The sequence below is a fragment of the Pituophis catenifer genome, unplaced genomic scaffold (genome assembly GCF_029215685.1).
Source record: "Pituophis catenifer annectens isolate HBS135680 unplaced genomic scaffold, rPitCat1.0.hap2 SCAF_2, whole genome shotgun sequence".
Classification (NCBI taxonomy): Eukaryota; Metazoa; Chordata; class Lepidosauria; order Squamata; family Colubridae; genus Pituophis; species Pituophis catenifer.
In genome coordinates, this window is record NW_027256882.1 from 89,808,694 (window position 1) to 89,836,505 (window position 27,812).

At 41.2% G+C, this 27,812-nt stretch overlaps 1 protein-coding gene across 2 annotated transcripts; it reads right to left on the reverse strand.

Annotated features, from left to right (window-relative positions):
- Nucleotides 1-4,266: 4,266 nt before the first annotated feature.
- Nucleotides 4,267-27,812, reverse strand: FGFR4 (fibroblast growth factor receptor 4). Of its 2 annotated transcripts, XM_070937152.1 has the most exons (18): nucleotides 27,585-27,812; nucleotides 25,974-26,119; nucleotides 19,894-20,160; nucleotides 19,075-19,164; nucleotides 18,444-18,610; nucleotides 17,231-17,354; nucleotides 15,621-15,811; nucleotides 13,639-13,777; nucleotides 11,691-11,884; nucleotides 10,778-10,923; nucleotides 9,449-9,561; nucleotides 9,212-9,322; nucleotides 8,744-8,934; nucleotides 8,037-8,159; nucleotides 6,963-7,033; nucleotides 5,717-5,854; nucleotides 5,482-5,587; nucleotides 4,267-5,150 (listed from the first exon to the last, which is right to left on the reverse strand). In XM_070937152.1, the coding sequence occupies exons 2-18, from the start codon at nucleotides 26,065-26,067 to the stop codon at nucleotides 5,004-5,006; spliced, it is 2,412 nt and encodes an 803-aa protein (XP_070793253.1). In that variant the 5' UTR covers nucleotides 26,068-26,119; nucleotides 27,585-27,812; the 3' UTR covers nucleotides 4,267-5,003. The 2 variants fall into 2 exon arrangements, with proteins under 2 accessions (XP_070793253.1, XP_070793254.1); XM_070937153.1 differs by lacking the exon at nucleotides 19,894-20,160 and having other exon boundaries at nucleotides 4,279-5,150.

The window sequence follows — 27,812 nt, forward strand, 5'->3', positions numbered from 1 at the left end:
ACATGATAAAGCAATGAAGTATGTATCCGTTTTTAAGAACATTTAATATGCTTGGAAGATGTAAGCTCTTTACAGCTGGATGCATGGGTCTATGACTAAGTGAAAAGAAAACTATTGTGGAGTGTTTGTGTAGGAGCCTATTAGCTTTGCTCACCTACAGTGAGATTTTCCAATTGGAAATTTGTACCATATGACTGACTGACCTAGCGTATTGCTATATCTTGCTTTGAGTATTGAAACCTGCTGGCAAACACTCGACCTGGATACCACCCAGCCACACAGGTTCAAAATTCCTGGTGGGTGGTATAAACGTGTGGGTTCTATGAATCAGCTTTGTTGTGCTCACATCTTTGATGATTTTGTGCCATTCTATTTTAGGTTCCATCCCTTCCAATAATAATAATGACTTCCAATGCCAATGATTCCCAGCCAAGGAAACCCATCAATATATTGTGGTCCTGATTTAGCATTCAGCTGCCAATTTTAAGTATTGGCCCCAAGCCAAAGCCCTTGTGTCATCTGAAACACCCGCTGCTTGCTGGCAGGTTGACAACCTACCACAACCTATGAGTCCCAGCTGGCCTTTGGAATGGCTTTGTGGTTTAAAGGATTGGCATTGATCAAGCACAGGATGCTAGACTTGCTTCTCTACATACGTTTTCAGGCTCTTGTCCCAAGAGAGCAAGGAAGGAAGCTCATCTTTCAGAAGTCAGTTATATTATAGATTAGTTACAATGCTTTGGCGGAAAAAACTATGTAAGAGCTGTTGACATCTGAAGAAAAGGCCTCCAAGTAGCAGTAGAAGCTAGTTATGATCCCTATTGAATGGCATGAGAAGTCATAGGAAGAGCAATACTTGACATTTGGGTCATCCTCTGTTCAAATCCTATGCTGACCACAATGATTTAGAAAAGTGTCAAATCTCTGCAGCACAACAAGGCAGATGTGCGATATTACTCTATTGTGGTCTTCTTTTAATTCCTAATAGCTGTCAGGAACCCCTTAAAGGAGACTGAATACCCTTCAGCATTAGCTGTTCCAATTCTAATCTTGCTGCCCCAAACCATGATATTTGTGTTTTTTCTCTTGGCTACTCTTGAGGAACCTCAAGTTGAGCTAGCTAAACACTCATTGCAGATCTGTATGGACAGAATGATCTTGTAAATTACCAGTTTTGCTAAATGCTATGGTTTTTTGGTCCTATGCAAAGATTGCCTGGGGATTATAGGGGAAGTGGGACACTTTTCTTAGGTACTGGCTGTCTTGTTCATATGGAGTTAAGTAAAGTCATTCTAGTATTCTGGACCACTGGTTATTGATGGGTGCAAAGTATTCATGCTGCTGCAAATGAACAAGCAAAGCAAATATTTGGATAATTCAGGAAACTGGATTCTGGTTCTGCCTTATGCAAAAAGCCAGCTGGCTGATTTTTGGTCAATCATCCTCTCTAAGCCATAGGAAGATGGAAGGTAAACCACTTCCAAAAATGTTGCTAATAAAACTGCAGGGACTGCTCCAGGAAGTAGCTAGAAGTCAATACTGACCCAAAAACAAAAAAACCACCACAAAACCCCGAGATAATGATGATGATAGAAACTGGGATGTTTCTGTGAGAACATATTATCCACAGGAGTAAATTAAAGGCCAGCGACAGGAACGCTATAGTATATAATCAGTTCAGCCATCAGAAAAAAATCCCCAATATTTTCCCCAGAATAAACTAAGCAATTCAATTTTATTTGTATGAAATGCTGCAACTGGAATGACAGAAGCACAGTCAATTACAAAAGTACTTCATTTATTCTGATCATAATACTGAGAATTTTTCTGATTTTAAGACTGGGCAAAAGTAAATGGTAGGATCATTGTACAGGATAAATGACTGGAGGGCAGGGGGATGTCATAGAAATCTGGCTGGATATTTCTTACAAAATCCTGTGTCCTATAGAAAAAAAAAACATTCCTCTACTACGGAACAAGTATTTTTCTAATAAATGTAAACATTCACAGACATCTGCATATAATGATATTGCAACCACGTATGAAGGACAGTATTTGTTATGCAGACTTCTATGCTGCCATCTGATCCATCGATAAAAGTTGGCTCTGCAGTGTTATGCTCTTGGAAAATGGAACAGAATAAGCTAAAACATCCGTAATTATCAATCTCCATGAATGGGCTAAAAGAATCCTTGGATTAATGTGACTCTGGAAGCTGCTAATAAGAGAAGCCTGGGTTATATTATCATAAAAGTGCAAGTGGTCTATATTGATGAACGTGCAGGACTGAGTTTTAAGCTGATAACAGAGGGAACCAAAAGGATTAGCAACAACTCATGTCTATTGCACCTGTTGCAACATCTCTTCTGTCCTTGGAAAACTCTTGCACAGTCTTAGAGTCTGTGGCCTAAGATAAAAAAAACTTATCTCCAGCTGCCCACCACACTGGCTGCAGCATATAACCACTTGCCCCATGTCATTGCTATATATTACTTTGCAGCAAAAGGAAATGCAGAAGCACAAACAACTTCTGGGGGGGGAGGGAAGAGGCCTTCTTTCTCATCTCTTCACCCAGCTGGATTGGAATGGGCTACAGCTGGGAAGAGAGGAAGCACCACTGGGGAAAATGGCCCGCTGAAACCCTATCCCTAGTGGATGGCAGGGGCTACAATTCCTTCACAAGATCTCTTGTGAAACTTTAAACCCAATAGATGGCTTGTGGGGGGGGGAGTGGGCTGGGAAGGAAGAAGGGGGACAGCTGCAGTTACCTCCTGGGGCTGATCCCGTGTTTTCTGCCATAGTTCAGTGGTGGAAGGCGGGGGCATAGAAATCAGGATATTTAATAGGAGAAAGGGGACACAACCAGAAGGAATACATGTTTTAATGTTTCCTCAGAATATCTTTGTTCTATTTCTTGGTATGTTAGATCCTCTGGAATTGTAAGCAGGGAAAGGGACTCCTTTTGATATTTGAGGGGCTTCGACCAATCGCTAGGAAGAAAACAGGGTGGCTGTTTGGCGGGGGGTGGGGTGGAATAGTCCCACTGGGCTTTGCGATATCCTGAGACAGATTCCCAGGCTCTGAAAAGAGTGGCCAGTTGCTAGATCAATTTCAGGGAGATGTTGGTAGTGGAGTTCATGGTGGCTTAAATGGAACAGCAGCTAATGCAGAACAGATGTTGTGCATGAGCAAACCTCCTAAGAATGGACACACCACCATTAGCCTTCCCATACTATTGTGGAATACACAGGTGCACTTGCTATGCGTGCAAGCAAGCCACACAGGTGCACTTGAATGTGTTTAGTCCTTTCTGGGCTCAAATCTATTTCTTTATAAAACACAGAAACAGCTGAATTCTAAGGGCTGGTATAAATCTCATACATCTCTTTAATTTTTGTCCCTAAGCTGAATTCTGCCTAGCAGAGTGTGTCCAGAAAAACAAAGCATGTAAACTCTTCCATGGCACAGAGATGGCTCTCGCTATGGCACCTATGCATCCATCGCCTCGCAACCTGGTATACTCCGGATGACAACTCTCAGCACAATTGTGTTGCCCATGGATACTGGATACTGCAGGGAGTTTTACATCTGGAGAATGCCAAGTTGGGAGAAGCTACGGTATTACTGAATGGGGTTGAGCATGCTACACCTGAAACGTCCTTCTATTCTCCTTTTACATTTTTCAATGAATGATGAACTTTTGGGGAACTTTGGGGAAAATTGCAAAATTTAGGAATACTGTGCTTAGGGGTGACCTGACAAAACATCCGGCTTGGATGTGAAATGTGAAACAAGGACCCTGCTGAACATGACATCGGGCCAGAAACAAAAAGTCTTATGGCCTTTAAGAATCACAAAATTGTTGGAGCAAAAGATTTGATGAATTATGCTCTACTTCCTCGGTTAAATAGCTGAAGATAACAATTCTTTCATTTGATGAGATGGGTTACGCTTGCAAAAGCTCATGTTACAATAAATATATTGGAATTTGAAGTGTCACCAGATCCTCTGTTGCTTTAGCTGCATTAGAGTATCAGTGTCCCGACTTGAAAAATCAAATCAACTTCTCTTCTACAGATCATGGCAAGAGTGGGGGGAGGCAGATTATGGCTAGCTATTAAAAAGGGAGTTTAGACACACAGTTCCTTTCTAAAGCTCCACAGATATTCACTTACACAAGAACCAAATTGACTTGCAGCATTTGAACTTCACATTGAGAGTTAGGCATACCAACTGAGGCCAGACTAGTCTAACAATCATTCCAACCAGAGATGCAGGAAAAAAACCTCCAGGCAGAGGTTCTACTCCAAAAAAATAATTTATGGGTGCGGGTCATTCATGTGCATTAGAAGTGATATGTACATAAATATTTATCTCTAGGGTTATGTACAGAGGACATCAGGAGCCAGAAGGAAAGGTCCATGTCCTAGGTAGGACATCCTTGTGATTGTGTGTCCAGATAAGGATGGGACAGCCTGAGAAAGCTGGCTGGCTGACTCCTGCCAAATCATGAAGTCTCTTTAAAGTATTATTAAATTGGGAATGGTATCAGAAAAATAAGCAGGATACCCTGTGATGCTCCTAAGAGCTCCTGCCTTTAGAGAGTGTCCTTCTTTTCAGGACTAAATTACTTCCTATTAATCTGGTCATACTTGTCTTCAGTCAGCTGGCTGCACTGAAGGCTCAGCTAGAACAACAGCTTTGAGGGGACCTGAGATTACAGGGTATTGAAGCATTAGTATTAGCGCCTGGAGCATCGGTAGACATATGTAAGGAAGCCATCTGGTCCTTGTTGGTGAACTTTGGGCAGCAGATGTCCAGCAGATTCCAGAAGCTTGATGAGACTTTAAGTTCTTGCTAATATAGCTCCAGGCAGTTTCTTCGACCAGGGACATTCTGAGAACTTCAGTTCTCAAATTAGGTAATCCTTTAGGAATGAAGAAAAACAAAAAAAAACAAACAAAAATGCCACCTTCCCTAGTGTCCACGGCTTGTCTCCCTCCTCATGTCCTTACATTGTGATAAGGAAAAAGGCAAGGGGTGATTGGCAAAGGATCATGGGTGAAGACTGAATCATCAGAGGAACAGGTGCTAGTTGTGTCTTCACAGGATGGGGAATATTGTTCAAAAGGCATTGAAAGGTCCAGGTACTGAAAAGAGGGAAAAAACATACATAATCAGCATTCACAGGGATAAAGGCAAAATTCCTACTTTTTGTTGCCAACAACCAGCTGTTTAGACATCTTCAGTGGAACCATCCCCTGGGAGTTCAAGCCAGTGGTGAAATTCATCTGGCTCTATTTGGATCGCACGATCCGGTAGGCTGGTGGCTCTGCCCACCCACCCAGATGTCATCACGCTCAATTTTTGACCCTCTGCACATGTGCAAAAGGCTCTGTGCATGCATGGAGGAGGCGCGTACCCTCACATTTGCAAACCGGTAATGAAGGTAAGTGAATACCACCCCTGGCTCAAACCTACCTCATCCGAGACAGCAACCAGGACTTTATCCAACCCCTCCACTAACTGCTTAAAGGTGGGTCGTTGGGAAGGTACAGCATGCCAGCACTCTCTCATCATCATGTACCTATTTGGGAAAAAGAAAAGCTTCAGGTATCTATTTTCCACTGGACTGTAGTCTATGGACATGGATGCAATGCATCTGGAAGACAAGCAGGCTGGGAAATGTGGCTTTAGGAGGCACAGTGCTACTTACAGTTCATGGGTACAATTGGAGGGCTTGTCCATTCGGTGACCTTCTTTCAGGAGTTTGAAAAGTTCTTCCACTGGGATGCCAGGATAGGGGGAGCCACCCAGTGTAAAAATTTCCCACATGAGAATCCCAAAGGACCACCTTAAAGTGAGGAAGAGACAGAGAGAAGGTGAGAAGGCTATGAAGATTTTCAGAATATATGTATGTGGAAAGCAATCCATGTGGCAAACAAACCTCAGAAGAGACCCTTCACAATGAAACGTGAATGAAAATTATTACAGATATTTACCAACATTTATTTGTGACCACAAATGGCAGAGCACGGTAAATAGAAAGTATCCAGTATGCAAAAACCAGGGTGAAAATAAACATCTATTTCAGGAAGGATGGGACTACTGAATAGATCAATTACAGATAGTTTGATGGAAACATTGCTCTGGCTTTGCGATGAAAACTTCGATTCATGTATTAGGAACATTCGGGAACTGATATATAATAGATTCCAGTTATTCTCCATATTTCTAAAATACTCAGGGAAGAGTTGCAATACAATATGCTGTATTGCATATTGTATTGTATTGTACAGTATTGCACAGCTGAGGTGCAAAAAGTCCCCTCTTCAACCATTTCCAGGGACAGCTGGGATGTATCCTTGTCTGGAACTCTAAAATGGGTTACAGCCAGTCAGTGTAGATATTGTGGATTTAGGTAGACCAACAGGTTTTCCCCCACAAATAAGGCAGATTCCTTTGTTTTTTTAATAGGTGAAAAATCAAAGAGATATATCTGAAACATTTTGCAATATTTATCTGTAGGTATGCAAACTTTAGATTTGATCCCCACAAGTTGATGGGAACACCAGCATAAAATCTATTTACAACACCCTAAACAATTATGCCTCTTTTCCTGGGACTGTACGGCAGAAGCTGCAATATCCTAGGTCGGAGGTGGGCAACTATGGCCCTTTTATGACTTGTGGACTTCAATTCCCAGAATTCCTGAGCTAACATGGCTATCTCAGGAATTCTGGGAGTTGAAGTCCACAAGTCATAAAAGGGCCATAGTTGTCCACCCTTGTCCTAGGTGCCTGTTTTAAGATGTTGCAGACAGGTGCTAGGCTTACATTCCAAAGCATTTTTTGGAAGCAGATCCAAAATACTACAGAGCTTTACTCGGTTATTTTACCAGGCACATTTCTATTGGGTGATTAGATAGTTAGAACCATCTAGTCTTGCATACTCATACTTACACATCACTTTGGTGTGTATACACTCTGTCAAACAGAGCTTCTGGTGCCATCCATTTTACAGGCAAGCGACCCTGCAGGTAAACATGAGAAGCTGTCAGTTCATTGCTGCTTTTTTTTTTTTTTGAGGCGACAAACCGCCTCTTACAACTCGCTCAAATCTTTATTTTCTAAATCACTTTCTATACTTCAAAAGCACAGGTAGTCCTTATTTATCAACAACTGGAACCAGCAACTCCATTGTTAAGTCAAGTGGTCACTAAGGGCTTATGAACTTAGTTCAGCTTTCCTTTGCTTTATAGATAGTGAAAGTGATAAATATGAGAGTTGGTTGTAAAGTTACTTTATCATCATTGTAACTGTGAACAGTTGCTAAAGGAGGCAGTCGTTAAATGATAGATACTGCAGTACTTTGTTTCCCTACCATTGGTCCTGTTCCTCTTAAAAATACTATCAGTTGCCTAGACAGCCAGATCTTATTGGTTCTGGCAGTGGACAGTCACATTAACAGCCATCATTTTCGGAATAGTTCCCATCCATCGTCTTCTACAAGGCCATCATAAAGGCTTCACAATACACAGTCCTTTGCATCAACTGAGTGCTGGAAAGGTTCCACTGCATCACTACCCTTGACTCCATTGGCTAGGCAGGAGTCAATGGGCATGGCACGGTCAGTTTCTGAGAGTATTCCATGCTGCTGGGGCTTGATGGTGAGTTGTGTAATGGAAAAGCTTGCTTATTCAGCCACACTCTTGTTTCTTTTCTTGCAGGGCTATTAAGCAGAATTGGACAATTTGCTGGGTTTAATGTTCTAATGACATGAGTTATTGGATGGAATTGGTTTAATCTTATGCAAAACTAGCTTGTTTCAAAACAAATCTAGAATAAATCCCTTGGGTTTAGATGACTAGATCAACTGACCCCTTCTTACTATTCTTGCTGTTTTGGGGAGAGGGGTACTTAAAATATTCTTAATTTACCCATGTTTTTCCCTATGATGCTTTGCATTTCCAAAGCACCTGAGCAGCATTAAATCCTCTAGCAACCCTGTGGCCATCAAATGGTCTTTTTACTCACATTGCTGGTTTTCTTATAGTAGTCTATGTCATGAACTCCACGGGCCAAGCCAAAATCAGCAATTTTCATCACATTCTCTTCAGTAACAAGAACATTGCGAGCGGCCAGGTCCCGATGAATACACTGGAAGGAAAACAAAAGAGTTGCATCAAACTCCAAGGACTCTACTATAACCTTGATGTCACCATAAATTATCTTATTTCTCCTTCTAACATAAATATGAACAGGGACTTTTTACATCTTTCTAGTTTTCTTTTTCTCAGGCCTGATATATATACAACATTCTGTTGTTGGATCTCAGGCAGTTCAATAGCAAACTTAATATGGAGTGGAATGAAGATGCCAGAGCACTTAGTAAGCATCAATCTATATAATTTTTTTCTGGACCAAAGAACATATTTGGTCTGCGTCTTATTCTATTGGGTCTCATTCTCCAAGTGGATGGACACGAGAATTTAATTGATCTTAAATTAATCAGAACTAAATAACATTACTCCTTATGTTTTTAAATTTCTCCTGTCCCAATAAAAACGATATTTTAGTCACCATTTTGAGAAAAGTATTGTGGGCCCAATCTAAACCTTTTGTGGCTGTGAACTCAAATTATATATTTCTGGATCAGAGCTGACTAATACACCCAAGAAGGTTTCTTGGGGCACCATAATGACAGACAGCAGTGAACACTATCTGGCCCAGATCCCTCTTACCCGCTTGGACTCCAGGTACTCCATGCCACGGGCCACCTGGTAAACACAAGAAACCAAGTCTTTGAAGGAAAGCTGCTCCTCTGGCATCTTGGTAATATCAAATGTGTAATCAGGTGTTGGAGGTCGGCGAGCTCGCAGATACTCTCGCAAATTTCCCTTGGCAGCAAACTCCACAATCACATAGAGAGGACCTATAGTTACAGTAGATACTATGAATCACACTTTGCCTCAGAAATTGCCTCCAAAATGTCCTAACCTTTGGTCCCAATTCCACCGGGTGCCCATGTTCAAGTTCAGCATCCTGACAGATCCTACAATTGCAATACCCAATTCCCCACCCCGCAATGAGTTCTGCCTCATTCCAGCCGAGTTGTCATTTCTCAGTCTTTTGCCTCCCAAACATCCTCTCCTTTCCTGCAATGCCCACTGTATTTTCTGCCATTTCTGGCCGGAAATGAAGTCACTCACCATCTTGGGTACAGACCCCCAACAGGTTGATGATATTCTTGTGTTGGTCCATCAGTTTCATCATCTCCATTTCCGAGATCAGGTCAGCCAGGTCTTTATCTGTAGCATTATCTAATAAGGCAAAGAAATAGGTTTATATGATTCCTGAAATGATATGAAGACCCGTGTTTAAGAATACCACGAACAATGAGAAAAGTCAAAAGGATGAGGCTTTGGGGCCTTATAAAATACATTTACCTTTCAGCATTTTGACAGCAACAGTGAGAGGCCGTTCTGGATCAATCCCATAGGCTTCTGCTCTCACCACCTGCCCGAAACAGCCCTCACCTAACGGCTTGCCTAGCACCAGCCTAGGAACAAAAAGGACAACTTCAGAATTGGGAAGATGGGCCAAGATTAACAATGTGCTGCAGGGCTGCAACCTTGATTAAAAAACAAACAAACACTAAACAGATTTTAAGTGTTGTGTCTTAGGCTGATCTATGAGTTGCTAAAGTCACAATGGATCCTTTTAGCAATGGAATATTATTCTTCCAGATGTCAGATGAGTGTGGATATTGAACTAGCTTTCAATAACAAGTACAGGTAGTCCTTGACTTACAACAGTTCATTTAGTGACTGTTCAAAGTTATGTCGCTGAAAAAAGTGACTTATGACCATTTTTCATACTTATGACCATTGCAGCATCCCCATGGTCATGCGGTCAAAATTCAGACAGTTGGCAACTGACTCATATTTATGATGGTTGCAATGTCCCAGGATCATATGATCGCCTTTTGTGACCTTCTGGCAAGTCAATGGGGAAGACAGGTTCACATAACAACCAGGTTACTAATTTAAAAATTGCAGTGATTCATTTAACAACTGTGGCAAGAAAGGTCGTAAAATGGGGAAAAGCTCACTTGATAACTGTCATGCTTAGCAACATAACTTTTGGGCTCAGTTGTGGTAATAAGTCGAGGACTACCTATAGCAATTCCTTTTCAATACCTTTCAAGTAACAGATAGTCCTATATGCCAGAAATAAGTGACTGAAGTGCATTTCTGATATAGACAAATGTGGCATATTTGACTGGCCTGGGGTAACTGTGATACTTGAGTTTTTTGTCTGCTGCACACTTTGTTGAGGAGCAGTGTTTCACAACATCCAGCTGTAATCCTACACATCTGGGAGGCCTTAGCTTGTGGAAGTTTGTTGTAAAATGAAGATGGAAGCTTCGCAGATGTGTACAAAGCAAGTGTGTCATATTCCTTTATCTGTTCTGAATGGGGTAGCCATTTTGGAACTATCATATTACCAATATTTACTAAGTTCCACCTCTGTATGGACACAGAAAACATTAATCTGTGGATATCTTTATGTCAAAAACTTGGCAAAAGCAGAAAATGTAGGAACCAGCTCCTTATAGTATAATAAATAGGAACCTTGATAAGGGATTACAAGCATTTCCCCCCCATTTTTCATCTTTTAGCAGAGCTTCAGCTTGTTAAGATATTGTAAAAGTAGCTGTGCTTCTCCAGTAGCAAATGCAATAAATAAAAAAAAACCCCTCCTTATACGCATACCTGTCCCGTGGGAATTCCCACTTGGAGTCCAATGGCAGTTCCACTTCCATAACTCCAGCTAGCATGGGAGTACAGCTTGAGGAGAGGCGAGTAACACGCATTAGTGATGTTGTGGACTTCCCTGAGGAGCTTGATTCCAAGGAGAACTGTGAGACAAACCAAGGACACACATTAGATTGGTCCACAAATGTTAATGTCTTCCAGAGCAGCAACAGACAAGACATAAATCTGCTAGATTCAAGTGACAAAATGCCACAGGTGTCAGGTGGTATAGCAGAATACATAATACACTGTACAAGGTCCATCTTGTCTTTCCAGAATTGGTCTGACTCTGAAATGAGGAAATGTAGCAGATCTACCGTATTGAGAGATTTTTTGGAGCCCTTAATGAAGTAGGGAACTTGTACATTTACAATCATTTGGTGTACCGCAGATCCCTATTGTTTACAATTAACATTTGTTCCATGCTACACAGGTAGGCCTCAATTTATAACAGTCCATTTAGTGAATGTTCAAAGTTACAACAGCACTGAAAAATGTGACTTATGACTGTAGTTATGACCTTTGCAGCACTCCCTTTTGATCATGTGATCAAAATTTGGAGACTTGGCAGTTGACTGATATTTATGATGGTTGTAGTGTCCCGGGGTCATGTGATCACATTTTGCGACTTAACCATAACCCTAGCGTATCAACTGCAGTGATTCACTTAACAATGTTGGCAAGAAAAGTCATAAAATGAGGTGAAACTCATGAACAAATGTCTCATTTAACAACAGAAATGTTGGGCTCAATTGTGGTTATAAGTCGAGGGCTACCTATAGATAGCTTTACTCATGATTGGGGAACTTTAAAATTAATGCAGTGATTAATTTTCCTGTTTTTTCAGTAGGTCACTGTTTGTAATACGTACCTGTCGAATAAGAGGAAATTTGGAGAGTTTGTGCACAGCCATTGGTTCCAGAGGCTGCTTGCTTGGCTGAATTTGCATGCGGCATAAAATAACAATGACAATAGCCATAGCAATAGCTAAAGACCCTGAAGTGTAGATAATTATATCAGTGTATTTGATTTCAGGAGCATATACTTCTTCAATTTCTTCTTCATCTGCAAATAGCAAATAAATCTTCAGTTAATTAATTCTATAATTAAACTAACTGTCAATACTTGAATATGTTTCTGGAGATGTTAAAGCAGAGGAAAAAATATTGAATTGTTCAGTGTGGTTGGTCTTCTTCAAAGGCAGCTATCTGGAAGCCACTTATAATTCCCTTTTTCTGTTAAGAATGTGATCTTACATAATAAATTATTTACAAATCTACATTTTAAGAAAAACTCCAAAATGTGCACATGTTCATATAACATTTATTATTGCTACCAATCATTTCTTGGCAAATGTATTTTAAGAGGCCCCTGATATATGTTCACATTCAGATGTTATTCATTTCAGTTTGAGGCATGAAACTGGCAAAAAAATAAATTCATAACTTAACTATCTATACTGTTTTTCACGTTATTTAAAAAAAAGCATCCTTTATTCATAGAATAACATCATGTTTTATCACATTTCCTTTGTTGTCATATTATTTTTTAAACTTGTTTCTTATCAGAGGGGTTCATGGCAATGTATTATAGCCTGTGAATGAATGATATGGCTCATGCCTCATTCTAGAGATGAAATGGCTTCAAAAGTTCCTTTGAAGACACACTGATTGTAATTTGGCCTGCCTTTGCTGTTCTCACACTGCTGTATGGAGCCAGATAACTTTTGTGGTGATTTGCATTGAACATGGTGAATATTAGTGGGTTTTGTTTCATGTCACTATAATTTGTTAGAGGGTTGGTTCTGCACTGGGTGATGATGTCCTTCCTGCCTCGGGGGCTGCCATTTTCATGATTTCCTGAGATTCCTGAGGCAAAGGTTTTCCTGAAAGGCTGGATAGTGTGAGTGCTATTGGATATGTTAAGCTGCAAATGTCCCTTCCTTCCTTCCTTCCTTCCTTCCTTCCTTCCTTCCTTCCTTCCTTCCTTCCTTCCCTCCCTCTCTTTCTCTTTTTATTTATTTCTTATTTGTTTTCTGCCCATCTCGCTGTGAGCAATATTCCTGGTGTGGCCAACCATCTGGCTCCTGTTATGGTTCCCAGGGTTTTAGACAGTCAAAACCTCCCTCTTGTCTATCAGCAGCATCCAGCTTTTTATTCTTTGGACTTTCTATATGTTGTGCTATTTTGACAAGGATGGGGGGAGGAATTTGGATCTGCTTCAGGGAACTCTACGTTGATAATATGCATATTTCCATAGGTTAGTGAAAGGGGCTGCCATGCCAAGAGGTCTTTCCTTAAAGCAGAGGTGGGGAACGATGGCCCCTTTATGACTTGTGGACTTCAACTCCTGGTTGCCTCAGGAATTCTGGGAGTTGAAGTCCACAAGTCATAAAACGGCCATCATTCCCCACCCCTGCTTAAAGTGATAGCGACTGCCTTGGGTAGTTAACGAAATCAATTAGAAGTCTGGCTACTTTATGTGTTGCCACTAGAGTTTCTCTCATATTATCCAATCTTTTAATAATATCAGCTTATTCTGACAGGGCACAAAAAGAGTTAATCAGTTTTCTTTTTTCAGAAGGTTATCTGTGTACTGTCTTGCTGTAGGTAGAGCAAACTGTTTGCCTGAGCAGTAAGTGGCCTTGGGGTTATCTAAAGTTGAGTGAGTGTGTCTGTGTCTGTGTCTGTGTCTGTGTCTGTGTCTGTGTCTGTGTCTGTGTTTTGTACTCTGTTCCTATCAAGAGTTTAGTTTTAACAAAGCAACCACAAACAGCTTCCTTACAAGCCCTGAAATGTGCCACCCCTGCTCTTTCTCACCTGGAAGCACGGTAAGCCAGGCGGATTGGTAGGACAAGCCGATAGAATTTCCAGCCAGACAGGTGTATTCACCAGCATCCTCCATGGTGACATTCTGTAAGTAGAGGACTTCCACTTCTGAGCTATTAATATCTGCTGTCTACCAGGGTAAATACCAAACAAGGGCAAAAGACAGACAAATATTAGTTGTGGGCAACACAAGAATGGTGTCCAAGCATCTCTTTGGTTAAGGAATCATTTGCTTGTTTCTACTATTAAGATCATCGGGCTCCAGCTACCAGCCCTGGATGACATCTTCACATCTCACTGTTTGAGGAAGTTGCACGACATCTTCACATCTCACTGTTTGAGGAGTCTCAGAGACTCTTCCCATCCTGCTTACAATCTTTTTGGACTGTTGCCTTCTGGCAGAAGATACAGAACAATTAAAACTCAGGCCACATGTCTTCCGAATAGTTTTTATCCCAGAGCTATAATTGCACTCAACAATGAACTAAAGGGCCACCATCAGTGAGCTGTTGGACAGCATTACTTTGCCTGCTGTGTGGATGCTTGGGTGGTTTGGGGGTGGGGAATTTTTGGTGGGTGGGAGTGTGTCTGGGGATTGTCATGTGTGTTGGGCTTGGTCTCTGGGTGTTATGTGAATTACGTTGTATGGGTATACTGTGTATATAAGTACAATGACAATAAACTTTATATATATATAATATGTACCCTGTTTCTCCCAAAATAAGACATCCCCTGATAATAAGCCCAATCGTGCATGGCAATAAGGCCAAGTGCTTATTTCAGGGTTCAAAAAATATAAGACAGGGTCTTATTTTCGGGGAAACACGGTAATAATGATCTAATATTATTTCATTTCTTCCCACTTGGTCAGGCAGGGAAGACTTGTTGCAGACCCTGCCAATCAAAGAATTCCAACTAGCAGGGTCCAGGAAGAGCGCCTTCTCTGTCATTGCCCTGCCCTCTGGAACATTCTCCCCCCCCACCCCCCGAGGTGAGGTGGATCCCCACTCCCCTAGCCTCCTGGAAAAGACATGAAAACATAGCTCTGCGGCCTTGGGTAGGTTGAACAGAGGAGCACAGAGCTGTCAGTCGGGTTAACTCTCTGAAACACCTTGCTTCGCCTTTTAAATAATTTTTAGTATTAAATTTTAATAAGCCTTCCTCTTTTAAATATCATATACTGGTTTTATGTTTTAATATTTTATCTGCACACCACTCGAGAGTCCCTCCGCGAGGGAGATGGGCAGTTTTAAAATTTGATATATTAAAAAGAATTTACCATATGTTTGGGAAGGTCCACATTTCTGTGAAAGATATGCTATACATGTAATATATTTGTTGCTAGCTTTTATTATAATGGAGGTTTCTTTTAATGAAAACCCTATGAGATTCAGGTTTCTAGCTGGAAAAGTGTTAAACTGTGTGGCTTGTTTTGCCATAAAACGTTTTGTTTACATTTTTCAATACACTCTACCAACAGTTGATTCAAATGAACATATCACCATGTCTATGTTGGACCCCACCTTTCTTTTGGGGGACTAACAAAGCTATCATATTTTTCTTTAAAAAGTATTGCACTTATTGCACTGTATTGCAATGGCTGTATATTTACCAGGTGGCACCTTCATTTGAGCGTGCCTTAATTTGCCATGCTATAGGTCAGCAACCATTTCCAAATTAAAACCACTGAAAGCAAAAACACCCATGTCCAGCCTTGAACTGAAAGGGATGTGGAGAAAGCGACATGGGTGTCAACAGAATTCTTCAGCATGGATAGAGAGTAAGATTCTTGCCTTCAACCTCTCATTTCTTTCTCATCTACTCCTTGAGGAAAACCAATTACTGATTAACATCCAAATAGTGAAGATGGCACGGTCTCTATAGCCCTGCCATGTTATAAATATAAATATCATAGAGCAACATGATTTATTGTTTTACACTCCCATTTAAAAAAAAAAAGTAGATCTGGTTACCTTAAGGATCTGCACATAGGGGACTCCATCTGGACCAAAACTGCTGCCATTCACTTTGATGTGTTTAAGCCACTGTATGTGGGGCTGTGCATCACTGTATACTTTGCAAAAAAACTCTACATCACTGCCCATCACTGCTGTGGTATTGGCAGGCAGCCCAGCTTGCAAGATAGGTCTGTGTGGTGACCTCTCTGTCAAGAAACAAACCGGAAAAATGTTCAGTTGTCCAACACAGCTGAAGGGCATCATCTCTCTCAAGACAGGTTACTGCTGGACTCTCCAGTAGCAATAACACTTTTTTATTTTATTCTATTCTATTCTATTCTATTCTATTCTATTCTATTCTATTCTATTCTATTCTATTCTATTCTATTCTATTCTATTCTATTCTATTCTATTATTATTTTATTTTATTTTATTTATTTATTATTTATTTTATTTTATTTTATTTTATTTTATTTTATTTTATTTTATTTTATTTTATTTTATTTTATTTTATTTTATTATTTTATTTTATTTCTATACCACCCTTCTCCCAAAGGACTCAGGGCGGTGTACAGCCTGATTAAAAGCACAAAGACAGACAAAATTTAAAAATAATTAAAATTATTAAATAATTGGCTCAATTATAAAACCCCAAATTTAAAATCCTATATTTAAAACCAATTAAAACTTAGACTTATATACTGCTTCACAGAGCTTTACAGCCCTCTCTAAGTGGTTTACAGAGTCAATATATTGCCCCAAACAAGGAAGGATGGAAGGCTGAGTCAACCTTGAGCCAGTGAGACTCGGACTGCTGGCAGCCAGCAGTCAGCAGAAGTAGCCTGCAGTACTGCATACTAACCACTGTGCCACCATGTACATCAATCACAGATCGTGATTCAGAGCAGGCCAAAAGAATGAAACAGAATCAGCTTAGATATACCCATCTAATAATAGCAGTTTGCAATTTTCATTTAACACAGCACTACTAATGGTCTTGCCTCAAAACTTGAGAGAATCATAATTTCTTCCCTTCCATAGACCAGTAAAACTTGCTATGCTTCTGATATTACATAATACCACAGGAAGACTTCCCAGCCAGGGATGGCCCCAGAGACTCTGGGCCGATTAAGAGTAACCCCAGAGAAGATTGATAGTAAAGAATGTAGAGATAAGAAAGCAAATGCTTAATGCTCTGCCTAGGGTTTCAGGCAGGGTTAATTAATTTCATCTGACTTTGTGGCCCAAGAGATCTTTGTCTTCCTTTGAAGCTAGCAGAGGATTCGGGGTTTCCCCCTCCCTCAATCTGGGCAGTCTGAGGTCAGGATGGTGCCTCTGCCTTCCTAAGGAAAATGGCAGGCTGCCAATACCTGGGTTTTGCCCCTCCCGCCCCCAACTCACAAGCATTCATCAGCACAGGGACTAGGAACTTCTGAAAATGGAAATGCTCCATTTCATTTTCAACTGTGCTCCATTTTTTATCTTTGAATTGGTCTCCTTAATACAGAGTCTGACTATTTTCCTATGGCCAACATGTTCCTTTTGCTTTGTGTTTGCTTTCCAATAGCCTTCCATTAAAGAATACTCGGATCCCATTCAAGGTTTGTGAAGGAAGGCTTTCTCACCCAGCACATCCAGAAAGTAGCTGTAGCGAATGCTGCCAAATTTATTCTCCACCAAGCAAGTATAGTTGCCTCGATCGGAAGGTACCACACTCTCCATGACCAAACTCCAGTGTTGATGCCTGAGCTAGGAGTAGAAAAAGTGATGCAAGCTACCGTTATCACTGGTGCATTCTTTGTTTTGCAGAGCTGTCCATTTTTCCTGAGTGTAAGTCTAAGAGAATCTCATATTTCAGACATGGCTACTTCAGCTTGTGGCAAAGTTAGGAAATACAGGTAGCTCTCGACTTACAATTGAGCCCAACATTTCTGTTGCTAAGTGAAACATTTGTTAAGTGAATTTTGCTCCGTTTTACAACCTTTCTTGCTACAGTGGTTAAGTGAATCACTGCAGATGTTAAAATTAGTAACACTGTTCTTAAGTGAATCTGGCTTCCCCATTGACTTTGTTTATCAGATGGTTGCAAAAGGGGATCATGTGACAACCCCCCCCCCCCGGGGACACAGAAACCATAATAAATATCAGTCAGTTGTCAAGCATCTGATTTGGATCATGTGACCACACAGATGTCGCAATGTTTGTAAGTGTGAAAAAGCGTCTTAGTCACTTTTTTCAGTGCTATTGTAATTTTGAACTGTCACTAAATAAACTGTTGTAAATCGAGGACTACCTGTATTGTTCTGGGAGATTTAGGACAGGGAGAGTTAAAAAGAGACCAGGGCTACAACTAGTATTTAAGGCTTTGGTAGTTCTTTTTGTAGAGATGACATCTATTCTTACACACAAATGTTAAGCCCACACATGCAAAGGCCTTGGAATCTACCACTAAGAGGTTCTGCATGTGCCTTTCATTATGAATAGTTTGGCTTCCTCTTCCTCTATATTACATGTTTCTGTAGTTCTCTCCACCCAAAGCCCTAATTCATAAAACCTGGTGTGCTAACCAAGAGAATGGAAGGAGAAGGAAGGGGAGGAAAGAACAATCCAACTACGGGTGAAATCCAGCAGGTTCTGATAGGTTCTGGAGAACCAGTAGCGGAAATTTTGAGTGGTTTGGAGAACCAGCAAATGCCACCTCTAGCTGGCCCCAGGAGGGGGGAGGGAATGGGGATTTTGCAGTATCCTTCCCCTGCCACGTCCACCAAGCCACGCCCACAGAACTGGTAGTAAAAAAATTTGAATTTCACCACTGACCCCAACCCATTTAGGTCTTACCCGAATTCCTCCAATACGGTGCTCCCCACGGAATTCCCGCCCATTCTTCAGCCAACGGATTGAAGGGGTAGGATTTCCTGAAGCTGGACAGCGGAACTTGACTGTGTTTCCTGCTGGGACCGCGTGCAGCTTTTTGTCCATTCGATGAGGATGTGTCCAATAGGGTGCTAAAAAAAAAAGTGACATAACCCATTCAGATTTTAGCGAAGGCTTCACAAATGTTCTCTTCTTAGGAACAAAGATTGATTTTTTGCTATAACTGAAGCAGGGAGGGGATGAACCTTGACTGGCTTCCAAGAAAAAAAAGCAACAAATACAAGAGTTTAAGGAACAGAAAATGTTACTCAGGCACTCAACGGTGTGCCAAAATGAATGACAGCACTGCATTCATTCTGCCAGGAATACACAACATTCTGAAAGACACCAATTGCAGGCCATGTGCCATGTGACTACCAAGTCATGCGTCATCCTTGGTAGCAGAGTGGTGGTAATAAGTGTCCCACACTTTGGGGTTCCTTGAGATTTTTTCAATAGAGGGAAGGTATCTGGCTATAGTTTTCTTTGTCTTTGCTCCTAAAGGGCCATAGTACACAAGATTGAGTAAGTATAGATTAATGACCCGAATACTAACCTCGATGGGCATGTACAGGCTCCTCATTAGAATCAATATGAGAATTCTCCACATCACTGTCTTCATCATCATCTCCTGAACCCAATGAATCTAAAATCAAAATGAGCAGAGGTGACACTTTGTACTAAAACACCCCCGAGTAATTATGGGACAGTGGATGGATACCACATATTAAGAGGTTTGGTTTCTTTACTGTTGTGCCAGCACTCTTCGAGGAGAAGAGGCAAAATGTTAGGTGGATGAAGGGAAGGGGAGTTACAAAGGACAAATAAAGAGAGTTGGCACTGCAGTGCTAGATTTGTACACCAAGGGTTACTTGTAGATGTTGTTCTGCAAAGGAAGTTTCACCTTATAGCCATCTTTGTGTTTTGGAAGATGTCTTCCAAAGGCCTGGAATTAATGTGTGTGTGGAGACTCTGTTGCATTTTCTTTAGGTATTGTTTCTTTTCTAATCAGAGTGGTTATTACTTTGTTATTGTATTTTTAATTGTGAGGTTCAATATTATAAACTGCCCAGAGTAGGCAGCCATAACAAATTTAATAAATTAATATGTAAAATCTGAGACCCTATGTTGTTAAATGGTATAATGTGTGACAGTGCACAATCTCAACCCGTGATCATTTCTAAGCAAGAGTAGGAAAGGCTCTGGTTTAAAATCGTACCACGTCTGCTGATGATATCCTGAGCTCAGTGGATCGTGTGATCTGATTCAGCATACCTCAAGCTGCTTCCTGTGTTTCTTTTGAAAACAGTAAATATCTTTGGATATTTTGAAACCAGTTAGACCACTGCAAACCTTTCTAGTCTTATGCTCTTACCTACAACAGAGATAGTAAAATTACGCAGACTTTCCCCAGTATTCCGCGCACGGCATGAGTATAATCCTGAATCTTCGTAAGTGGCTTCAGGAATCTCCAGCAAATTTTGCTGAATGTGGATGCGTTCACTAGGGGGAAGTTGCTTGTCTTCCTTATACCACGTGATAACAAGACTGTGATTGGTACTGCAGTAGAGCTTCAGCTGGCTCCCTGGATCCAAAACCAGATGCTCCTCTTCTGTCTCAAGCATGTGACTGTCAAATATCTCTGTCCAATATAAAGAAGGGACGATCAATGCAAATGACAAGTTTTTCCTGCTCTCCTGCCATCTTACAAATACTTTGAGCGATGGAATAAGCCATTTAACAAACTCTACAAAGCAAAGCTATTTTTATCCCAGGGTACAAATCTTACATCCCTAGTATAATAAGGCACAATGGTAGCGTAGCAGGATTTTCCATTACATATGCCAGACTTCTTCAAGCAGGTACCCTTCAGACGTGTTTAAGCTGAGTACTGTTCTCATAACAATCTTCAAATACTGCGACCAAAAGCTCATGGTGGACATTTGAATTGCTACAGTCTCAACCCTCTAGGAAAGCTGCAGGCTGAAGGAACTCAGCTTAGCTACTCACTTTTTGTTATTTCACCAATTCCAAAACCTAACTTTAGGAGTGATGGAAGATCTTAAGTATAGCTGCACTTAAAACAGCAACTTATAAATATGTCCGTGCCCAGATTTAACTTGGTACAGAAAAAAAGTTTCAACTGGTTGTGTTAGTATATCGTGCTTGTCCAGGCGTAACTGAACTAGGATTTACTCAAGTGCCCTCAGAACATTCTGAACCCTGAACTAACAACATGAGCTGAGTTCACGCAGCAGCCTAAGTTAAAATTCAGTTATGGTAGCTAGTTATAAAGCTCAGAGTTCTGTGGGGACCTCCCTGGGTGAAACTGATCAACAGAGTAAGATTTTGCTCTGGGACAGAGAAGTAGCAGTTTGATCAAGGAGGATAGTCCGATCTGGAAAGCTGGCCAACATATTACTCCTAAACTCATAGCAAAACTTTTTCACAATTTAGCCTCCAACACCACTGCCTTCAGATTCCTGTCTTCTGTGCTGAAGAATAATCCGATGCATGTTTGAAAACTAAGCACAGTGCAAAGATTTCAAAAATAGCAAATGGTGTCAATCTACTATTTTCAATTCATGTAAACCTTTCATCTTCTGAAATCCACAGAGCTCAGAGTAAAAGCACAAAATACATTATACAACTAGAGAGACCTGTTCATACCTTCAATTTATTTTTTTTTAATTTTTTAAAATGGGTATAAAAGAAGTACTTGGTTTCTTAGGGTGTAACAGCTCAAACTTGCTGCATATTTGTAAGTATTGTTTTAATAAAAGCATTAATCTGACAATGTTGTTTACATGCTAAATTTCATACATATTTTGCATTCTTACATTCCGTTTTTCTTCAGAATCTTCTGTTCAAATACGATCCCACCCAAATGCTTAAACATTTTTGAGAATCTTGCATTTTTTAAACTTTAATTTACAACATTTCTAACAGATCTGGAAGATAAAATTTGGAATGTGGGGAGCAGACTAATATGCAAGATATTGAGGAATCTCCGCAGTCGCTCTAACTTTAGAGGCACACACTCAATTTCTGGCTTCCTCTACAGCAAGCCACAGGGTAAAGCTAGCCAAAATGTTAGGTTGCATTGGAAAAATTGTCTCTTCTCTTTTGACTATGAATTAAGCGCACAAGCCTGTGATTGTGCACAGGTTCAGCAAATCTGTCATTTGGAAGGAGAAAGCAGTATCAGGTAAACACGTATACAAGCTGACGGCTTACTGGGTGTCTTACTGTTGTTTTTTACACTTACAGGCTAAATAGGAGTTTAAAGTAATAGAGTTGTGGAAAAGTGTTGCCCAATTCCACTCTTTCCACTTTGGGATTCTCCAAATCCTGTCCATAATCCCTTTTGTTCTGCATTCCCTCCCTTGCCCCGGCAATGATGTCATCAAAGCCCCTTTCCTGCCAGTCCTGGGCTGGAGAAAGGATCCCCAGGAACACTGAAGCATGACTTTCAAGCTCAACCCCCACCCCCACCCCCCAAATTCTCTCTGTGGGAGCTCTCAATTGAGTGATCAGTCCCTGAGCCCAAGGTGACTGTTTTGACAGATTCCAAAATGAACATGTCAGGAAGCCCGGGACCACTGCCCCTTCCCCCATTGTCCTAGCCCCACAGCTCCTTTCCCGTGCTCTCCTTGCCCCAGCTCACAATAGAGGCCAGCCCCTTTTTCAGCAAAGGACTCTGGCTCTCTTCTTAGCTCTTCCTCTGCTTCTACATTCCAGGATGAGGTGGGGGTGGGGGTGGGGAGAAGAAATGAGACAGAAAGCCTTCACCATTACTCCTAGTTGGGCACATGCAGGCCCTGTAAGTCCCAAGGAGGCAACTTTGTCCCCAGCTGCACCCATCCCCTCCGGGCCCCTCCCTTCCCCTCTAGCTCCCTCCCACACAGCTTTCCCTCAGCCCAGAGGCTTCCCTCCTTTCTTCCGTGGCATGAGCGGGAGTGAGAGGTTTCACACTCAGTTGACTCCACAGCTTCCCGCCTCCCTGTTTGTCTAACCTGGATTTGAACTATAATTGCTTTGGTGACCCATCCTCCTCCAACATTAGCTCCAGTTGTAGGAGCACTGCCAGCAACCCCTTCAACCAACTCGCTCCTGAACCAAGTCTGATCTCCCTCAATGAAACCTGGCTAAATGGCAACCCACTTAATTGATAACGCCTCCCCCCTCCTGCTTTTTCTGAGAGGAGTGAGCTCCAGGGGTGACCCACCTCTTCGGGTCCACAAAGCAATGTGTCCCAGCCTGCTCCACCAGCAGCAGCTGAAACCTGCTGCTTCCCAGGTAGCCCACTGGTTCCCTTCCCTCCTACTTACCCTTAGGCTGCCAAGGGGAAGGAATTCCTGCAAACAGTGTGAATTGCAGGAATGTCCAGTTCATCTGAACTTCAGGGTGAGCCCTGAGACTTTTCCTGCCTGAGGCAGAATAGCCACTGGGGCCTTCTGCTCCTTTGCAAGGGGTAAAGTGGTCTATATTATATCAGCGCCTGAGATCAAAAGCCTTACAAACTGGGAGTAAGAATTACAACAGAATTCAATGATCACATTGTTGAATGTGATTTGCTTCACATTCATTAGATAGATAGTCCATGTTAAAGCCTAAGACATTTTTATTAAGTTAAGATGAATGCTAATTAATTGCCAATTAAATAGCATGTCTGTATAAATCAACCTTCATCCACAATGTAGGAATCTGGTTTTGTGCAGAGGGGAATATTCCCTTGCAGCTGTTCTTTACTAAAAAATCATTTAATGTAATTGCCAAGATAATTAAATTATTTGCTATAAATATTCCTTCCGACTGAGGAAACCATTCTGATTGGAAAGGAAGAAAAGCCCTCCCTTCCCTTTAGAAGAACATGATGAAGTCAAGTCTGATAAGGGGCCTCAGTGACCAATTCACAGTGACTGTCCAGAGAGGGATTTCAAATGTTGAAAAACACTGTACAGATTATGTAATTTGGACCTTCAACAAATCTAGAAAAGTACAGTTGAAGACTCTATTCTCAAGTTGCTCTTCTTTGTCACCTCGTTTTCCAATTCCTAACTGATTGGGTTTATTAGCATTTAAGACCTTTCCAAGTAATTAAAAATCCTTCTATTGAGCAAGAAAATAATTTGAAACTAATATGGAATCTGGTAAAACACTGACAACTCTTAACAATGTCGCTTTTGGGACCTGTAAAGATGTCCTGTCATCTTGCCACCCAAGCAATGGACTTTGACAAGTGGAAACAGAGCTAAACAAATATCTGGCACCTTCTACTTGGGAGTAAAGTTCACATTTATTGTGAGATGACTTATTCGGAAACACCGAGTTTGTCAGTAGGTTCTCACAAACATTATTTTTATTCTTCTTCAGAAGCAGCACTGATTACAAAACTAGATTTCATTAAATTGGATTATAAAGGCAGAAGCTCCAGACTTTACCCTTATTCTTTTGATCAGGGTGCTTATGGTGCCAATCTCAGAAAAGATAGCAAAGAACAAGCTCTATATCCACCATCACATCGCTTCCTCAGTCCATTAATGCAGACTGTTGGATAGCAGCAAAGTGCAATGACTAGCATGATGTGACAGTCGGCTCAGAGGCACCCAGGCAGCTGGTTGGCACAAAACACAATTATCCCATCTGTTTCATGGATGGGCCAGTCAGGGAAGAAGCATCTTTTCTCAAGCATGAGTGAAAGTGCCAAGCACCTGGCAGAGCAATTTACTCTTATTCCACTAGGGAATCCCAGAAATGCAAACTTAAATGAATTAGATTATTCAGTGAGGTCAGTAAGACAATCTGCAAGGATGCTAGCTACTTATTGTAGAAGCAGCTCGAAAAATGTCAAACTATAGCAATATATAAATGTATACATATGCATACATACAGTACAGACTGATAGACAAGTATAGGTACAGAGAAAGTACTATAGATATAGTGATACAGATATAGACATATATGAGATACATGGGACACATTTTTAAATGTATCTGCATAGGCTTCAGTCCCATACCATCGGTCCACAACCAAACCTACAATACACATTTCAATAAATATTACATTTTCTTAATATGATAGCAGTCCTGTAATGTTGCAATGTTATACTTCTTCAAAGAAATCTACATCTTTCCAATTGATTCAAGTGTGCTTAGTTCTATTCTACATTACACACCATTAAAATATATAGTTCTTTTACAGTCAAGAATTAAGATAATTAATAGGCAAAGTGAGGACTAGATGAAAAGATAACTATCTCTATTGTAAAGAAGATTAACAAGATCTCCATGATAAAGAAGCAGAAATTTGACACTATCAAGACCTTGCTTGTGAACAAAACTACTTTGGCACAGTATTTAAAGAGGTACAATTGTATGCTGACTGCAGAAAATCTGCCTGTAAATTTTACACTTGCAGTCAGAATCAGGAATTTCCTATGTGCAGAAAACATCTTGGTGATTCTTAAATTCCAGGGAATGGGAAAACTTTTAGGCTTAAGGCATTTTATTTTTCCTTTTTTTTTAAAACTGGAAGTTGAGATCTACCAGCTGGAACCAGCTGGAATCTTTTATAGAGAGTGAGTGAAGAACATCTTTTTGAAATATACAGTAGGAATGCCATGCCTCAAAGCAATTTGCTTTTAGTACCAGATTATAGTTTAGTTATGCAGAAACATACTCCAGCTTTTTCTATTAAATTTTCTTTCGTTTTAATAGGCTTTTTAGATTAGAAGATGGGAGTCAATGACCTTTGGAAGTCTAATCACTCAAAGTTTATAAACAGATAGGTTTATATTTTACTTTTCCTTAAGGGACAAAAGGAGTATACATAGCATTCTCTATGACAAATTTTCTGCACAACATCCCTGCCGGGTAAGTTGGGCTAAAAGATAGTAACTGATTCAAGGTTGCTCGGTGCTTCCCTGCTTGGGGACATGTACTCAAATTTTCATCTCCCTGGTCCTATAGTCCAACTCTTTCCTTAACTGCTACATCACGTTGGTTATTTAAATTCCAAATGATTTACAGCAAACTCTTATTGCACAAAATATTCAGAACTAACCTTGGTTAGACAAAGAGTTGGACTTGGATCTTAGAGATTTCCATTTCTTGCCACTGACTCACTACATGTCTTTGACAAACTGTATTAGTGATAGCTTCCTGTTTTCCATCACATATTTTTCTTGTCAAAAAGACAGCTCAGAACATGAAAGCTCTTCAATAAAGTAGGAGTGATTAAAAGTCAGCAGCAAAAGTCTGCTGCTGTCCACCAGTTTGAAGAACAAGTCTGAAATGCCTCATAACTTGCCATGATGGTTGAGGCTTGTAAGGCATACTCCTCAAAAGATCAGAGTATCGTCTTTTACCACAGAAAGCGTCTTAATATCATTTCCCATATTCAGACACACTTTTCCTAATTCTATCAATAGCAATAGTTCCCAGTAACTCTCACCTGGATCCCTGGATCCTTCTGTGGATGCAGATATCCTAGGACATATTATTGCGACCATCAGAACCCTAAGAAGATCACACCACAGAGCTGTCATCCTGTTATCTTTTCTTCTTCTTCACTTTGGCTCCCAGTTGGATACTCAGATACTTAATTAAAAGAGAAAAATGAAAGTCACTCTTTTGTCCTGCAACACATTATCGATATGTGTCTGTAACTACCCAGGTTTCCTTCCAAACATTTTGGAGGTCAGTAGGTCAGTGTACAGGTACAATTATTAAAGCTTTTTAGACTGTGAAAGTATTACTTTGCATTATCTCAAAAGAAAGAAGTGGCAGGGAATGGAATACATTCATTTGCCAATCCAAACATTCAAACATTCTCAACACTAGATACAAACAACTATTTATGAAATGCCATCAAAGAAGCGAAATAGTTTTAGTAACAAATGGTCTTTAGCTTATTACGGTTCTGAAATATAGTACTCGCTTTGAAAGTTCCCAGCAATCCTGTTCTTACTGTACAATTATCTATGCTTAACTGAACCTTGGTAAATGCAATTAATCCATTATCTGAGATAATTATCTGACACAACAACCATAAACTAATCAGGCTGGCTTCACCTAGTAAACTAACATGGGGGGGGAGGGGTGTAGTTTGTTTACAGTTCATCCTGCCCTGCAAAGACAGCCAACACAAGGTTTAAGGTGTCTTTCCAAGCTGCACTTTTTTGAGCTCAAAGTTCAAGAGACAAACTTAAGAGCTTCTATCTGACAAAGGAATCAATCCCTAAGATCACCATTGGCAATCATCCTGCAACACACTGAATAAATCCACCTATAATCCCCCCCCTCTTTCGCACATCTCCACAATACATCATTTTCATGTGGCTCTCCAGAGCTTGTGCTGAACAGATCTTGGGAAACTGGCTCACGCCACTAAAAGAAAACTTCATAAATTACCTCAGGCAATGTTGGGGGAGGGGGGGGCGGGTAAATGGAAGAAACACGGGTGATGTTTCATCCTACTGCGAGGATTTACACTACTTGTCCAAACAAAGCACACGTGTGCTTTCGAGTAACACACACACACACACGCACCCGCGCGCGCGCCCTCCAATAACGCAGGTTTACTCCCACATGGATTTAAGTGCCATATAAGAACCCCGTTCACTTAAGTGCGGTTTTGGGTTGTGTTTGTGAAAAAGTTGCGTCTAGCCACTTTTGAAGGGGATGTTTAGAGTGGAACGGCGGGGATCTGCCTTGTCACTTGCCCACACGCGGCACGTCCGCAGCGCGCGGCGTGGACGTGGGGCAAGGGAAGAAGTTGCGCTGAACGATGTCCTCCCTAGGTAGAACAGCTTAATTTTTAAACCGGGGAAACAAACAAACAAAAAAAGTTTCTGCGCAGCCGGACGGTTTAGTAACAGATTTACAGACCCTCCGGGTCAAAGTCGGCAACATCAGGCACCCCGGAAGGTCTCCGGGTTCCCGTGGGCAAGATCTCAGAGTTCCGCGCCTGCCTCTCGCCCCGCTGTCCGCTTTCGGAGAGAAGAGCGCCGATCCTCTCCTTCCCATTCCCATCCCCGGTGCCTCAAGGCAACCCGGGACCTACCTTTCCTCCTCCTGCCGGCTTAAGAGCTGTCCCCAACTACTCCGTCTTCCCGGGCTCCGTCCCTCGGAGGGTAGGAAGAAAAGGATGCGCCAGGGTCCCGGTCTTTGGCCGCGGCGCTTCGTCCCGCGCAAGCATAAATCCGGCAAGGCGCCGCCGCCGCCAACCTTCAGCGTTCTTCTCTGGATCTTCCCGAAGCGAGAAACGCGGCCGCGTCCAGAGCCGGATTCG

What these genes read in the sequence shown, in the direction of transcription:
- FGFR4 (XM_070937152.1), bottom strand. Translation starts at nt 26,067, where the DNA reads ATGACAGCTCTGTGGTGTGATCTTCTTAGGGTTCTGATGGTCGCAATA. An exon ending in AGAAGGATCCAGGGATCCAG is followed by an intron (nt 20,161 to 25,973) that starts GTGAGAGTTACT and finishes TATATTGGACAG; the next exon opens with AGATATTTGACAGTCACATG. An exon ending in TATACACACCAAAGTGATGT is followed by an intron (nt 5,855 to 6,962) that starts GTAAGTATGAGT and finishes CCTCACTTTAAG; the next exon opens with GTGGTCCTTTGGGATTCTCA.